This window comes from Onychostruthus taczanowskii, unplaced genomic scaffold (assembly GCF_017590055.1).
Source record: "Onychostruthus taczanowskii isolate IOZ18803 unplaced genomic scaffold, ASM1759005v1 scaffold133, whole genome shotgun sequence".
Lineage (NCBI taxonomy): Eukaryota > Metazoa > Chordata > Aves > Passeriformes > Passeridae > Onychostruthus > Onychostruthus taczanowskii.
This window is the reverse complement of record NW_024498496.1, coordinates 202,987-218,771: the sequence shown is the minus strand read 5'-3', so window position 1 is coordinate 218,771 and position 15,785 is coordinate 202,987. Positions and strand designations below refer to the sequence as shown.

The window sequence follows — 15,785 nt, the reverse complement described above, 5'->3', positions numbered from 1 at the left end:
AAGTTTCATCCAGTATTACACAGTATCAGTGAAATTTACCAAATTTATTAAGGAAAAGGCTCTAAGCAAGATGTATAACCCAGAAACAGATTTAGATGGGCTACACAGAATGTGCCAAAAATCATCAAGGAGTTCAGGGTTATTCACCTTTATTGTCCTTATGTTTTACTGTTTGCTTTGCTTTTTTTTTTTTTTTTTTTTTTTTTTTTTTTTGAAAAATGCATGGTTTTGTTTTGAAGATGCTTGTTCTTTGTTGCAGAGTTAGTTATTCTACTGCCAGTGTACTCATCAAAATGTTTGCATGTGCTGTGCGCAGTCATATCTGTGACATAGTGACAGATACAGAATAATGGAATGGTATAACTTCCTTCAGAGGACAGTGAAAGAAAACAGGGGCTTAGCAGTGACAAGGTTTACTTTGGGGAAATACATGTTTACAGCACAAGTTGCCCATATTCATCATATTTGTTACAGAAATAAATGAAGTGCCTAAAACATCCTGCTCCTTTCTGTCATTTGTGCTCAACTGGCCTCAGCTGTTAGACTCACTTTAATATATCACAACTGTCTTTGTTTCCATGAATCACTGGGGAAAAAAAGGAGAGCAATTCCAGGGGGAGCCTGTTCTGGCCTGAAGGCACTACTCTTACCACCTTAATTCTGTTGTTTTTTTCTGGTTATTATGTCTGATAGCCATATATCCTGAATCAGTATCATTTGGAGCAGGATTGTTCCGGAAAAGGGAGAAGTCAGTCATGATTAGGATGCCAAAATTAAGCTGTTTGTGTTCTAATTATAGGTATGAACCCAAGGAAGTGCATGCCACCTGCAAGCCACAAGTGCCTCCACTCTTGTTTATCTGCTTGTGATAATGCATACGAGCATTGAGGAGAAACAAGCAAAGTTGCTTTGGAGAGTCCAGTTTGGGCCCCTTCCTTACAATAAGGAAAGTTGAAAATCGTGGCCCCTTCCTACATGCTTTGGAGTTATTTTATTGCTGACTGCATGTCACTGCTTTTAAAAGAAGGGAAAGCACTTATGTGGATGTACACAAACAAGATTGTTTCTGCATTACTTATTTTCTTAATCAGCTTTGGACTTCATTATGCAAAAATGCATGGATTTCTTAACTTTTTAAGTTATGAGCTTTCCTAAGATTGAACTGTTTTCTAAACTGCACAATCCTCTAATGAAGGCAACTGGATAATGATCATGCTTGGTCATCAATTGATGCAGTGATATTTACCATTTGTTGCAGAATCCTGTATGGTACTAAACAAACTTTAGAAATGCTGTAAATTCATGTTTGGACAGCTTTCAAAAACTAAGTTGTCTTTGCAGAAGTTAATTGCATGAATTTGAAATTAAGTCTCTGGAAAATGTCTAATGAAATCAGTAAGTTTTTGTCTTACTGCTGATTTTCTTTGTCTGACATTTGTGAGTGATGGGAATAAGAGTTTAATTTAAGGTATTCAAGGCTACTGAGATATTGTTAAAGGATATATTTTTATTTAGCCCCCAGTTTTCATGAAATCTCCTTTACTTTCTATAAACTTTGCTATTGTTCAACAGAATAATAATTTAGTGCAAGGAGAGAAGTAGTACAATTATCTTTACCTTTTAATAAGAAATTAAAAGATAAAAAATACTTGCATTGAGCCAGTACACTGAATGTACTTGCCTTGAAACATCCTATAGATCATTAATGGAAATTAGTGTCTTTGCTCTGCTATTGTTTTTTCTTCTTTACAAAACAAACAGTAGGAAGTTATATAGTTACTTCAGATTTGCTAAATTTATATTATTAATCTTCTTCTGCATGTTTTGTTTTGAATAATAGCTTTTCTAGTCACTCAGGAGGTACTATCCTTCTTGCCTTGTCCTGGCAGTGCTTTTTCACATTACTACAGCTTTTCAGACACTGAAAACAAATCTGTTGTCTGGAAGACTACTTAAAGTCCATGCAGAAGTCCACCTTATGTGAGAATTTTCAGAAAAAGTCCATGAGACCAACAAAACCAAGGTACTGCTCTCAAAATTCAAGTTGTAATCACCCCTGCACAACTTCTGATTGTAACAGCATAGTAGGTAAGACTTCAGCTGAGGGAGGAACAGATCAAGGTTTTGTTCTTCAGGAATTTCAGATTAGCAGACTCCACTTCTGCAGATTGCATCCTAGCAACATTCTGGATGATGGTGCCTCCTGCTGTAGAGGTACCACTGTTTAAACACTTAAGACTGGACCAAAAAGAAAACTGTCTGGGTTTTGGCTGGGGAAGATTTTAATTTTTAATTTTGCTGGGTAGATTTAAATTTTTTTTTTGTATTGGTCTGCAGTTTGGATTTGTGCTGAACACATGGTTAATAACAGAGAGATGTTTTTGTTATTGCTGAACAGATAAGAGCCAAGGCCCTTTCTGCTTTGGGTACTACCACACCAGTGAGGGAACTGTGGGTGCTTGTGAGGAGATACAGCCAGGACAGATGACTCAAAATGACTAAAGGGATATCATGCTGATATATGAAGTGGGGGGAAATGGAAGAAGGAAAAAGGAGGGTACCTTTGGAGCCATGGCATTTGTCTTCCCAAGATGGCTGAGTACCTGTCTGCCCACAGGAAGCACTGAATCAATTCCTATTTTTCTTTGTTTTTTTTTTTTTTTTTTTTTTTTTTTGGTTTTTTTTTTTTTTTTTTTAAGTCTTAATAAATTTCTTTTTTTTTTTTTTTTTTTTTTTTTTTTTTTTTTTTGTTGGGTTTTTTGTTTGTTTGTTTTTTGTTTGTTTGGTTTGGTTTGGTTTTTGGGGTTTTTTGCTTTTGCTTTCCCTATTAAACTGCCATGACTTTTCTCACTTTTCTAAATCTTTCCCCAGTGCAGGAATGAGCAAGTGGCTGTGTGGAGCTTGGTGGCTGGCTAGGGTTAAACACAAGAACTTTGCTTCCACAGCCTTGTTCTAGATCCTGCTCAGTGTAAAACATCCAAGTCCTCCTTGAAGAAGAGACCGGAGTCTGTAACTTCTCTGCCAGCACAAGTGAACCATACACCTTTGTACACTAGTCTGCAGATGTATGTCTTCTCTGTGCTCTCCTTCTAGATTGAGTTTTGAGGGTTTTTTTATAAAATACTCAAGGGATTGAAAGCATAGCCTTCATGTGAAAGGATCTACAGACAACAGCTTCAAAGTATTTTAAGAGAGATTAACTTTTCTGGTTCTTCACAGTATGACTTCTTACAAAAGGTGACAGCAACCACTTCTTGTCCTATTGTACTAGGGGAAAAAACCCAAAAAACAAGGAAGCCAACAAACAAATCCAGAAGTCAGGTTTAATTTCACAGAGTGCACAGTTCTGTAAGGAGTCCAAAGACCAGCAGCCTTGTCAGCAAGAGCCTGCTAGGCTCTATTTGGGAGACACACAGATGTGGAGCTCCAAATCTTTAGGATGCCCACATTGGAGCCAAGGTATCTCTGACACTTGGACGCCTATAGCTGCCACTGAACTCAGGCCTCCAGTACAACAAACCTGAGAGGAATCGAGGCTTTGAAATCCCCCTTCAAGTATCCACAGCTGAAGTACTTCCTTGGAAGCGCATTTCTTTTACTTCACTTGTTTCTGTCTTTTTATGTCAGACAACAGTTTTAGGACACAGAGGTAGTTATGGAGATTCTAGACCTACAATGGAAAAACAGTCGAAATTAAGTTTTTCACGTTTTCAAAGCAATACGAAAGGGCATCGGCACGGCTATCTGGCCACAAACAGGAACAGCTGAGGCCCGGACCCGGCGTGTCCCGGGAGCCCGAAGGTGAGGCACGGCGGAGTGAAGAGCCGCGACAGCTAGCAAGGGCAGAACGAGGGGATGGCGCTGCCCGAGCGCTCCTCGACGGCTGTTTCAGACACAGGGACCGCCCGGCGAGAGACGACAGCCGCGGCACCGGGGAAGGGGAGGGGGCCCGGGGCCGGGTCCGGGGCGGTGACTCAGCGCCTACCGCAGCGCATAAAAGGCGAGCGGCGGCGCCGGGCTGGACGCCGCGGTCGGGGGCGTTGTGGCGGCCGTCGGGTCTGCTGGGAAGGCGCCCAGGGCACCGGGACGGCGCGATGGGGATGGCCAAGCTGCGACTGCTGTGCGCCGCCGTGGCACTGCTGTGTGCGGCACCGCCGGGGCAGCCCGGCGCCGTGCTGCCCGCGGGCGAGGGGGACGGGTACGGGGTGAAGCTGTGCGGCCGCGAGTTCATCCGCGCCGTCATCTTCACCTGCGGCGGGTCCCGCTGGAAGCGGCTCTCCCTGCTGGCGGCGGAGCCGGCGCCCGCGGCCGGTGAGTGTCCCAGGAGCGAGCACGAGGGGCAGGCGGCTGTCGGGGCGCTTCGCTTGCTGCCGAGCGACGGCCTGCGAGGAGGGATGGAGAGAACGGGAAGGGAAGGGGAAGGGTGGGCACCCCGCGGCGCCTCTCGCTCCTCCCGCCCTGAGCCGCTGAGGGAAGGTCCCCGTCCCTCTCTGGCTTTCCTTCTAGATCCTAATTGGCATTTCCGAGACTTTTGGAAGGACGCCCTGAGTTTCAGAGGGAAAGGGACGGTAGGCGCCGGGGCATTATTTGCCGGCATTATCCGCAAAGTTTTTGATCAGTTCGGAGATACCGCGCGGCTGCGCAGAGCTGGCGGCTGCAGGGGAGCTTCTACTATAAAATCCCACAAAACCACACTTCTCCCCTCTCTTGGCCATGTGGGGACGTCTGATGCGCCCTGGGGAGCGGTGGGGAATGCCTGTCGCTATGGCTTCTCTCCCTTCCCAAGGCTCCGTAATTCCTCGGGCGGCGGAACGAAGTGGGGTTCCTGCCGGGGTTTCCCTCCCGGACGGGAGCCCTGACGCCGCGCTGCCCGTCGGAGCTCCCGGGATGTGCGGGAGCGCGGCGGACGTGGGAACGCGCGCGGTGTTACCGCTGGTGCTTCTCTGCATCAAAGAGTCGGCACGCTGGGGAGCACGGGCTCTGGTGCTCCGGGTTACAGTCTCCGGGCTGTGCTCTCCACCTGCGGTAACTGTAACAGTAATTCTGAGTGATTAATTTATGTTGTTATTTTGAATACTGAAAAATAACGTTTTTTAAAACTATGGGTAAAACGTGCAATGGAGGAGATTATTTTTTTTCTGATTAAACACACTTTAGTGAAATAACCTAAGAATTCAGGCAGTTAATGAAGCCAGTTTTCTGGGAATTTTTGCACATTTTTTTCTCCCAACAGGTTGAGTAAAAGATAAAAGTAACCTTTGTAATTATAACAAATTACTTACACACAGCCTCTGTGGGGATTACGTCCTTTCCCAGCAAATTTTGCCTTCATTTTTGTTAACAGCAGCTTCTGAGAACAGCAGTCACTAAGGAGCCTCCACTATGCTGCATGATATCTAACTAGAAGACTTCTCCACCCCACAAGATTCTTAAATGGCAATCACTGTCTAATTACTAAAGTAGCTACAGCTACTTTTATTTTTGCACATACTCAGACAGCTGTTCTATCTGAAAATTAGGTTCTGTATACTAATGTGCCATATTTAAGTAAATAAAAAAGTTGCTGGATATTCTCAATGTTCTTTCAGCTTTCTGAAACAAAAATTTAACTGTATTACGATCATTAAGATCACAAGACAGACTTGGTTTGGATTATTTTAAAATTAAGACTTGAAGAGGCTGTTTTTCTTCACATTAGCTGAAATAAGCCATGCCACTTGCCTTGCAGAAGTAAAATCAAGAGAAACCGTGTAAGGTGAAAGGAAATAAGGCTGTATTTTTAAGAACACTAGTCATTGAGATGAAGCATGTCATAAGTAAATTCTGCAAGCCCCTGATGTGCCTTGAGAAATGAAAGAAATGAGAGGAAAGCATCAGTTAAAAATAGCTATAGAAGAATGCAGTCTAGGAATCAGTTTGCATACAGTCTTTACTTATTTAATCCTTCCTACATTTGTTCTTCACATGATGCTACTGTGTGTGATTGTGCCCAGGAGCGGAGGGGTCTGATCTAATTCATCCAACACAAGACACAGCTCTGTGGTGTTTTTGAGTACATGCCTTTACAATAAAATTCTGAATCTGTGGAAGAATTACGACTTCTCCATCAAAAACACTGCAGTTGTGACAGGATACCTTTACTTCAGTTGCAGTTGTTTCTGTGTACTCTGCATATCTAACAGGAGGTATAGTCCTTAAAACATAGATTCTGCTAAAAGTAAGTCATGGTGTGGAGACTCTCAAGTGCTGACAGTTCTCCTGCATAATAGTGTTTCACTTATTACTAACTGAATGGGTTTTGTTGCTGTTGCTTAGAGCTGTGTAATGCTTTTGATGCTCCTACAGTCTGAATTTAAGATAAGTCTTCTCTTTAACACAGATTCTGCACAAACAGCAAGTAACAAACTACTGGGAAGCTTCAACCTGCAATCAGTTTTGGATCCTGAAGTGGAGCAGCTGCAGAGAAGCAGCCCATTTCTTGGATGGGAGACGTTTAAGGACTTGTACAGTTTAAATTACTATAATGAATATGTACCTGTGGCAGGTGACTTAAAAAAGCTTGTTCACCAGGTAGAGGAAGCTGTTCAGAAGGACAGGGGGGGAACAGGAAATGCAGATCCTGTGGAATCAAGCAGCTACCTTTGGGCCAGGTATCCCAGAAGAAAACGGGAGTCTCTGGGTTTGGCAGGAATGTGTTGCAAATGGGGCTGTACAAAAGCTGAAATCAGCACCATATGCAGAGTTTAAAATCCTTTCTACACTTATGCATGAAATCAGTGTTTGTTGCAGTACTACTTGATTGATTACTTCATGGAGGAAGAAAACTTTTGCTGTATTTTATCTTGTCTATATGTGCCAGTCAATATAGCTGGTTTTCTTTAAAAAAAACCCCAAAACCAACAAAATAAACAAAACATAAATGTAATTGCAATGAGTATGTTTTGCTGCAGTTACTTCTAATCTATATTTTTTACTAAGTCTTTTCATTTTAATGTTGAGCCTTTACACTTATATTACGAATGTATTATATCTTTGTAACACTTTAAGAATAACCTCAATATTTCAATAAAATGTAATTGTACTAAGTGTTGCCAAATTATTGTTCCTCTGTCAAAATAATTAATATAGAATCATAGAATGCCTTTTGTTGAAAGGGACCTTAAAGATCACCTAGTTCCATCCCCCTGACATAGGCAGAGATACCTTCTCCTGGATGAAGTTGTTCAGAGCCCCCTTCAACCTTGGCCTTTAATACTTCCAGGGATGGGGCATCCACAGTTTCTCTGGGCAATCTGTTCCAGTCTCACCTCACAGGGAACAATTTCTTCCTCAATATCTAACCTAAATTCTCCCTCTTTTAGTTTGAACCCCTTATTTCTAGTGCTACTAAGTTTCTAATGAGGAGTCCCACCAGCTTCCTTGTAACATTCAACAATATTAAAATGGGATTCATGGTACAAAGCTGTAGAGAAAGAATATTTTGAAAGAAATCTCTCTTGACACTGACTCAGCTTGCTGATTATTTTGACCCCATGTTTTCCATTTTCTTGTAATTGCAGAATTGTTTTTATGCAGTATTATCTTTATAGAAATTTACTCAACACAACACTTGCAGCCTGCATTTTTTTATATTTATGTCTAGGCTTAAATAGTTAGAGTATTAACACTTCAGTCATTCCTTGTTTACTTTACTTCCCCATTTTTTCACTACTGCTGCTGAGTGAGAGTGCTGGATGTGCATCAAGTGTGCTGTACAGACACTCAGAAGTACATCTGAATTAGTGTACACCAGCATACTTTAAGAACACACAAAAAGATGTCTAAGTTGCTAATTGCTATTGTATTTATGAATAGCTGATTTATTCCTTGTAGTTTCTAATCCTTTTGCCTTCCTCCATGTTTTTCTCAGCTGTAAAAAAGTTGTATTTCTAGCAATATGGTTCATGAGGTGAGAATTTTGGTTTTCCTGACCTCTGTGATCCTCAAGGCAACTTAACTTTGTAGCAGTAGTTGACTCAGAGTATGCTTCAGGGCTTAGGCTGTGCAGTTGTAGCCTTTTGCTTTGTTCTTCAAATTATCTTTTGACAAGTATTCCTTAATTAGAAGACTACTTTCTGCAATTATTGCATAATTTTTTTTTTTTATTCCTTAAGATATTACTGTTATTGCAGCAATTAGGCATCTATCAATTTTTTTTTTCTTTAAGACATGAGTTTAATTCAGTAAAAATTAGGCAGAATGGACATTCACTATGAATGTTGTTATCTTCCACATGAAAAGAACCATCTCTTCTGTCCTTGTAATAATATTTATGAAGAAATTAGTTGTCTTCTTAAACATCTTGGTTGTAGTGACTCTAAGATGCTTTTTGCCACTCTGAGTGGAAACAGCAACTGTGCGACATTCTGCTATAGTTTTGGGTAGGTTTGTTTTTGCAACAGATTAGCTAAATGTCTATAGTTGGCTTCCAGCAACTTCTCTGCACAGATAGTTTTGGGTTTGGGTTTTGATTAGGATTTCCTAGAAGATTACAGGAGGAGTTTGAGGGGAAGTGTTCCTTATTTTTGAGCAGTTTCAAGAATTTTTGGAGTTAAGATTACTTAGCAGTAAGGTAAGGAATAAGAGGTATATAGAATCCCTAGGAAAAGCCAAATGAAAATTCTGTGCGAGAAGAAAGTGAAAATTATCCTGTATGCATTTGTCTTGCTAGCAAAATGTCTCCCAAGCTTTAAAAAGGAATATTGGAGAATGTGAATGGTTATAGCCAGTAAATGGTTATAGCAGACTTGAGTGAAAAAAAAATGTAGTTAAAACCTTAAATTTGTGAGTTTAAGCCTTGAATGGAACAATCTGGAGTTTAACTTGCTGGGTTAGATGTAAACCATTGGTAAAACTATAAATAGTGTAAGTGGAAATAGTGTTTGAGTGGAAGTGTTTCAGGCTGAGATGGGATTATAAATAGAAAAATCAGACTTTATCCGATATAAACAGGCTTTTCTCAGAGGTATGAGTCAACCCAGAAAAAAGGTGAAATTTGTGTTTTCATTTGGTTTCTCTAATAGGCCTTGTCATAGTCTGTAACAACCTTACCAGGCAGGCCATGACAAAGGCAGATGGCACAGACAAAAATTAAGTCTGTGAAAAAAAAAATAGAGTTAAAAAGTATTAGAATAAAATTAGTGTTAAAAAATTAGAGTAAGAAATTGTGTACATACTACAGTGTGCAAAGGGCCCTTCCCTTCCCTTCCCTTCCCTTCAACTCCCCTTTCCTCCCCCATGATGCTAGGCTGTATTTTCTAATGGTTTCTTTTCAATGTAGCCAAAGGTGACAATTTTGTGTCGCTCAGTTGGAACAGGTCTTGAGGACGCCATCTGCCTACTGCTCACATCACTTGGTGTCCAGAGGTACTTTTTTTAAGATGAGAAGCAAGCCTTTTATGTAAAATGAGGTGTCTGACTATTTGGGTAGGGAAAGCAAACACACTTTGAAGTAAACGTACTTTGGAGCAGACAGCTCAAAATGTAAAATAATGATTGAGTTGGGTATTGATCCAGATAGCAGAGCACAAGGACACTGTCTCTGCTGAATGTGCCTTTGGGAGTGCTACCATATGTATCCAGCAGCATAAACATGAGGACAGCAGTTTAAGGGATCACATTCTGCTTACCATCACAACTGTTCAGAAACATACACTTTCTAATGAGGAAAAATATGAGTTTTTTTCCCAACATTTCTTTCACTGACAAATTAGGTATTGAGGAAAACATTGTTTTAGCAACTAGCTGCTTACAGAAATTCCTTACAATCCTGTTGATTGAGTTTTAGTGTACAGGAAGTATCCAATTTCTGGATAATCTATTAAGATGTGTGAGCCTACTTCTGAACAGCTATTTTTAGTTCATGAACAGAAAGAGGTATACCAGCACATTCCCATATTTGTGCTGCCATTTGTGTCTGCACGAGTGTATTCTGAATGTTTTGGGGAATTTTTTTCACTACAGGTGTAGTCTGATTCAGGTCTGACTATGACCTCCTAGAACAGTGCCCAAAGACATGGGAATAATTCAGGGCAGTATGTAATAACAGGTTTCCCAGCTCTGTTCCATGCTATTTCCTTGTTTTAAATCTGATGGAAAACTCTTAATGCAATTATGCAATGTGTTGATTGTCACATAGCTAGAGCCCAGTACCTCAAGTAGTGATGATATGTAAGAACATAGACAGAATGCTAAATGTGCTACAGAAAACTGTGTAACAAGTCCCAGAGACTTGACAGACACATCTCCCTCCTAACTCTAGTCCTGTTTGGCCAGTTCTTTATTTTGTCAGTTGTTTAAACCATAGAGGAAAATGTCCAGATTCATGAGTTACTGAAGATATGCTGTCCATTTTTTTCTTTTTTAGCCTCCACTTACAGGCAGCAAAAAGACTGACATTTATTTTTGCCTTCTGGCAGAGCTGGAGGCAGACCTGGAGTTAGCACTCTGAGTTTTAGGGAGAATTCCTGAGACTACTGTGTTTCCTACTCAGCTGGCAGTAGAGAAATGACTAGAAAATGACAACTCCTTTCCTTCTCAGCAAACAGAACTTGGATAGATTTGTATCCCACCTCCTGCTCTGCAGTCACTCACCTGTATAAGCAATTAGCTCAAAGGGGGTCCTTTCCTAATTTATGCCACAATGCCACCACACATTGAATGGATTCTATTCATCACACAGCTTTCATGCATCTTGGGAACAAACACCTGGGAAACCTGGGGTCAAACCAATGAGGAAACTTACTCTGACTGGGTGTGAGTGCAGAGAGTCAGACAGGGCACCCATCGGCTCTCTGGAGATGCCCACTATGGAGGGGCTTTCATCCCAGTTGTGGAAGTGTCTGCCCACACCTGAATGGTCAGTCTGGGAAGATCCTTAACACAATAATCTCTTAAATTTTATCTTTGAGTCTAAATTTAACTATAAACTTAGATTACAGCTAAACTAAATTAGTTGACTTGAATAGGTAGTTGGAGATCCAAAAGATCCCCAAGACACTGACCACTGCTATCAATGAAGAGGTCATCAGGAAGCAGCAGTATATGGGGAGAGGATGAGAGAAAATACTGATAAAGTGAAACACGGAAGCACAGGCTGGAGATAAAAAGAAGCCTTTAGCCCACAAGGGTAGTTTTGGCAGCAGGGCCATGACCCAGAGAAGTTGCCCCCAATCTGAGGAATTTTCAGGCCTGTCAGGGTAATGCCTCAAGGAGCCTGGTCTGACCCTGCAGCTGAGCATTCTGTGGGCAGAGTGTGGGAGAGGAGCCTTACCCAGCGTGCATTCCTCTGAGATTTCTCCTTCAGGAATGCTGAACAGATAAAAAACAGTAATTTATGTAAAGACTTAGATGTGGAAGGAAGTATTTTCCTGGTGTAGTCTTGAGGGAGCTAAATGGACACATCTTAGTTAATTACATACAAGTATTTAGTTATTGTATGACATTGTTCATTACATACTAGCAGATAACTAGCATTTATATATCTATATATACACTATAATTAGTTTATTACATAGGAATATGGATAAGGACAAGAAAGAAGACAGGAAAAAAATGGTTTGATGTCTTAAATTGTATTCAAAATCATGTCTTAATTGTCATGATAGAGACTTGGTTGGATAGTAGACACAGGCATGTATGACCTGTTCAGGAAATATCTTTAAGACTAAAAGGCTATTTCGAGGATGTTTATTCTTAGACCAGAAGGACTTTTGGAAGCTGGAGTGACTAAACATTTCTCAGTAAAAAGAATATTGCTGTCATGTAGGGGACTACGGTAGGCTGTAAATAAAGTTGTTAATGGAGATGAGTCTTTCTCTGTGTGATCAAAGGACTTACCAGAAAGAGAAAAACTGCATACTAATAGAAAATTTAAATTACCATTTTGATGAGAAAGTGATACAAAAGGACACAAACTACACAGAAAACTCAGGAAAGGTGTTGAAGCACTCTGTAGAAGATGGAGAAAACAACTGGAGGAAAGTGTGCTACTTAAGAAAATATCTAGCTAAGAATGTGGACATAGTGGGCACCATAAGAAAAAAAAATTACCAACATAGAGTCATTAGTTTCAGAAAATAAAGGAGTATTAAGACAAATAATGACATAGAGAATTAAAAAACTCTGGTTTCTAGTACCTCTCTCCATGCCCCAGAGATTACTAAGATTCCCAAAAAAGTGCGATTAACTAGCAAAACTGCACTAGTAATCCAGGGCTGAGAACAGAGACTAGCCTGTTGTGGTTCGTTTTGGGGTGGGGGCACCCCGGGGATGTCCCCGGAGGGCCCCCTAGGCTGTGAGTTGGCTGGCAGCAGCAGGCAGGCAAGGAGACTCCACACGGCTTCTGAGGGTGCTGATCAGATGAAGGTTTATTTGGGGTCCCAACCCCAGGTACAGCATGGTTACTGAGGGAAAAGGGGGGAAGGGGCAAGAGGGGGGAAGAGGCTGAGAGCGAGGAAGGGCTAAGAGCCAGACTGATCCCCTAGCACAGCTTAAGAGGGGAATTGAAGTGGGCGCGGAATCAGACTTGGGCCAATGGGATTGCAGATACAGGAGGGTTCAGGGCAGGACCACAGGCTTAGAATGTACCATACATTTCGGAGGGGTGAGACAGAGCATACCATTTACATAAAATGGAATACAACACTAGCCTAGTGTTACGGATGAGTGGAGTGCATCTCAAAAGAGAGAAGCAGCAATATGTTTTATTAAGGTAAAATAATCATTTGACAGGATTCAATAAATTTGAAGGAACTTAATGAAGAGTGGTTTGACAAAGTTCAGTAAGTTTCATGGCAAGGTTCACCTTATCAATTATTGCATGGAGGAAATGAAAGAGAATCGATTTAGAATTTAGAATGCTTCACATTGAGAAAAGAGATGCAAGAGTAGGGAAGAGCCAATCATTGAGTTATGAGGTTCAGAGAGGACCCCCTTATTTTCTAAACTCTTTGTGGACCCAAAGTGGAGCTAGATCCAATCTTAGTCAGAGACTTGGACAATGGTTTATGTCTAAAGGAATTATCTATACAATGCTTATAATAATATTGAGTAGCTAAAAGGATGAGTAGTATTTCATTGATTTTAATTCACCACACTATTAGTCACTTACCAAGGATCTGTTGTGGATTGATGATCTGCCTTGGGCATGGCAGGATCTCTCAGTGTCAGGTAAGGAATCTGAAATCCCAAGAAGTGTCCCTACTCATGGGGAGAGTCATCTGTTGCACAGTCCAGCTGCAGTTCAGGCAGAGCCCCAGCTGGGTCCATGCTGATGGTGGTATCTACTGAGTGAAGTAGTTGGCTGCTAGTGAACAACACAGGCTAGCTAGATGTCTTCTTTTAGCTATGTTGTCCTGTTCCCCGTGTTGGATTACGTGCATTCTTGGGTTTGGGAACACCATTTGAAATCTGAAATATTTTCCAGATCACCTTTATGCCCTTTTATGAGAGCCAGGGCTTGTTAAGCTGGGTGTTTGCCTCCCCCAGGCTTAGACTCCAAAATTGTTAATAGTTCTCTGTGGGAATTCAGAGAGAGAGAGAGATTTCCAGTGATAGGAAAAAAATATAAACTGTGCAAGATTGGTCAGAAAACTACGGATCAGAATTTAGTCTAATTCAAAGGGCAAGAGGAAATGTAGCAATCACTCAAGTGAACAATATGATTACTTACTTATAAGATGATGAAGAGCCACTACATAGGTTAAAAAAAAATAAATCAAATCTCGTGTTTAGATGTTGTATTTCTTGCTCTCAAAACTTATAGTTGTCATAATTCAACCAGGGTAAGAGAGAACAAACTTAACTACTGAAAAAGTTTAGTTCAGTCAGATCTTCTTTGTATCATGTTTCTGCTATTTAACAGAGGTGTGCTTTCAAGGCGGAGAGGCAGATCAAACTGAATTCACAGCATCTTCCCTTTTGTACAGTATTATTTGACATTTCCATTAATTGCTTGCATGGAGTGAGACAGTGAAGTTGAAAAAACTGGCAAACAGATGCAGAGGAATTTACAAACGGCATTGAAAAGGAAGGGCCTGGAATTACTTGGGAGACTTCAGTCTGGTCTTCAAAAATTAGGGAAATTACTTCCTGTGTTTAGGAACAATCAAAATCTTTTGCTATCAAAACATTTTTTTAAATAGCAATGTCTTTGGCTGATATTGCTGGCACACAAGTGAATAGAATGAAAGGATCCTTATGGTAGGTCCTTTTTTTTTTTTTTTTTGAAGACTGGAGTCAAGATTAAGTTCAACCTTAAATGTTACTTGGGATCTTTTCACAGGTACTTTCAGAGGTAAGAATCTGCACAAGCTTATTTGTAAGTGCCACACTTCCCATGCGAAAGCTGCTGTATGCAGAGTAGATGTTAAGGTTGATTTACCCTTTTTGTTTATAGATCAGTATTTCTGAGAAGAAGCTAGTCCTAAAAGTGACCTGATAGTTAGAAAACTCCATTGATCTGACCAGCTATAGCTCAGGAAACACATCCAATATCCACTTTTAATAGCTGCTTTTTTTCAACTGTTCTTGATGTAATTGTTTAGCTTTTGTTGTTGTTGTTTTATTGTTCTTGTTAGTTAAATTCAATAACAGACATTATTGCTACGTGAAGTTCTTGTTGGAGAGAAATTACTGCAATTTTAAATGTATTGCAATACCTTTAAGCTAGATACTCAGATAAATTTAACTATTTTAAATAACTGATTTGTTAATATTCAATTTCTTAATGAAGTCTTCAAAAGTTATGTAAAAATTGTTCTATGTAATATAAAGACCAAAGTTAAAATGAGCTTAGTAAAACAGTAGACAAGATTATAGTGTCAAAGTGAAATCACTAATACAATTACATTTGTAGGACACTTATTCTCTTTTTAAGAAGTCAGTATATGATTCAGCTGTATTACAGAGGAGATGAAACAAAATGATAATTTTCTTTCCCCATGCACCATTCAACCAGATATCATCCAGATAAAATTGATGGTATATATTTAAAATATTTGTACTGATCACATACTTTGAACTTAAACAGGAATTTTTTGCTTTCCTTGTTTGGGTAGTCTGATTTATGGCAGTTCTGATACAACTCTGCAATAGTATGGTCTTTTCCATTTCTTCTGCAATAGTATGGTCTTCTCCATTTACAGGGTGGCAGGTACCTTTATTGAAGTCAACTGACACAATTGCAATCTTATTATTGTCCCTTATTACAATGAAACAAATTGAGATGTGTGTAATCAGACTCATCTCCACAGGTACAGTATTCAAGGCCCAGGACTGACTGAAAATTTTAAGTATTCTGTTGTGTCATTTGTTATGCAAGCAGAACATATTTGATATCTTCCTCTGTGTTCAGTCATTCAATTTGAAGATCTTAAAATACAGACAATAGAAGGAAATTGAATAAAATGGTGTTTGAGGGACATCCAGTGTGTTGGACCCTGGCTACTATTTATTGGACATTGCTCATTACTAGACAGCACACTCAGAGGAGGAGGGAAGCAGACCAGAAGGCACTGTGGCCACTCAAAATGCAGCTGAATCAGGGGAGTAACCCCTGCTGGTAGCAGCTACCCCTGTACAGAAGAAGAAATCCAAAACCAAATCAGTTTACTTTGTGAGGGATGAAGAGGAAGCAGGACCCTCACAAGAGGCAGAGGCAGGGCCAGAGATAATTATACAATCCCCCCCCCGGGTGAGCTGCAAGACCTAGGAGAAGATTTCAACCACCAGAGAGGAGAGTGTCT

The 15,785-nt window shown here is 40.5% G+C and overlaps 1 protein-coding gene across 1 annotated transcript; it reads left to right on the top strand.

Moving 5' to 3' along the window:
- The first annotated feature begins 4,052 nt into the window (after nucleotides 1-4,052).
- Nucleotides 4,053-6,747, top strand: LOC121332021 (relaxin-3-like). The gene is made up of 2 exons (XM_041397000.1): nucleotides 4,053-4,311; nucleotides 6,380-6,747. Exons 1-2 carry the CDS (start codon nucleotides 4,095-4,097, stop codon nucleotides 6,745-6,747), a joined length of 585 nt encoding a protein of 194 aa, XP_041252934.1. The 5' UTR covers nucleotides 4,053-4,094.
- The last annotated feature ends 9,038 nt before the right edge of the window (nucleotides 6,748-15,785 follow it).

What these genes read in the sequence shown, in the direction of transcription:
- LOC121332021 (XM_041397000.1), top strand. Translation starts at nt 4,095, where the DNA reads ATGGGGATGGCCAAGCTGCGACTGCTGTGCGCCGCCGTGGCACTGCTG. An exon ending in GGAGCCGGCGCCCGCGGCCG is followed by an intron (nt 4,312 to 6,379) that starts GTGAGTGTCCCA and finishes TCTTTAACACAG; the next exon opens with ATTCTGCACAAACAGCAAGT.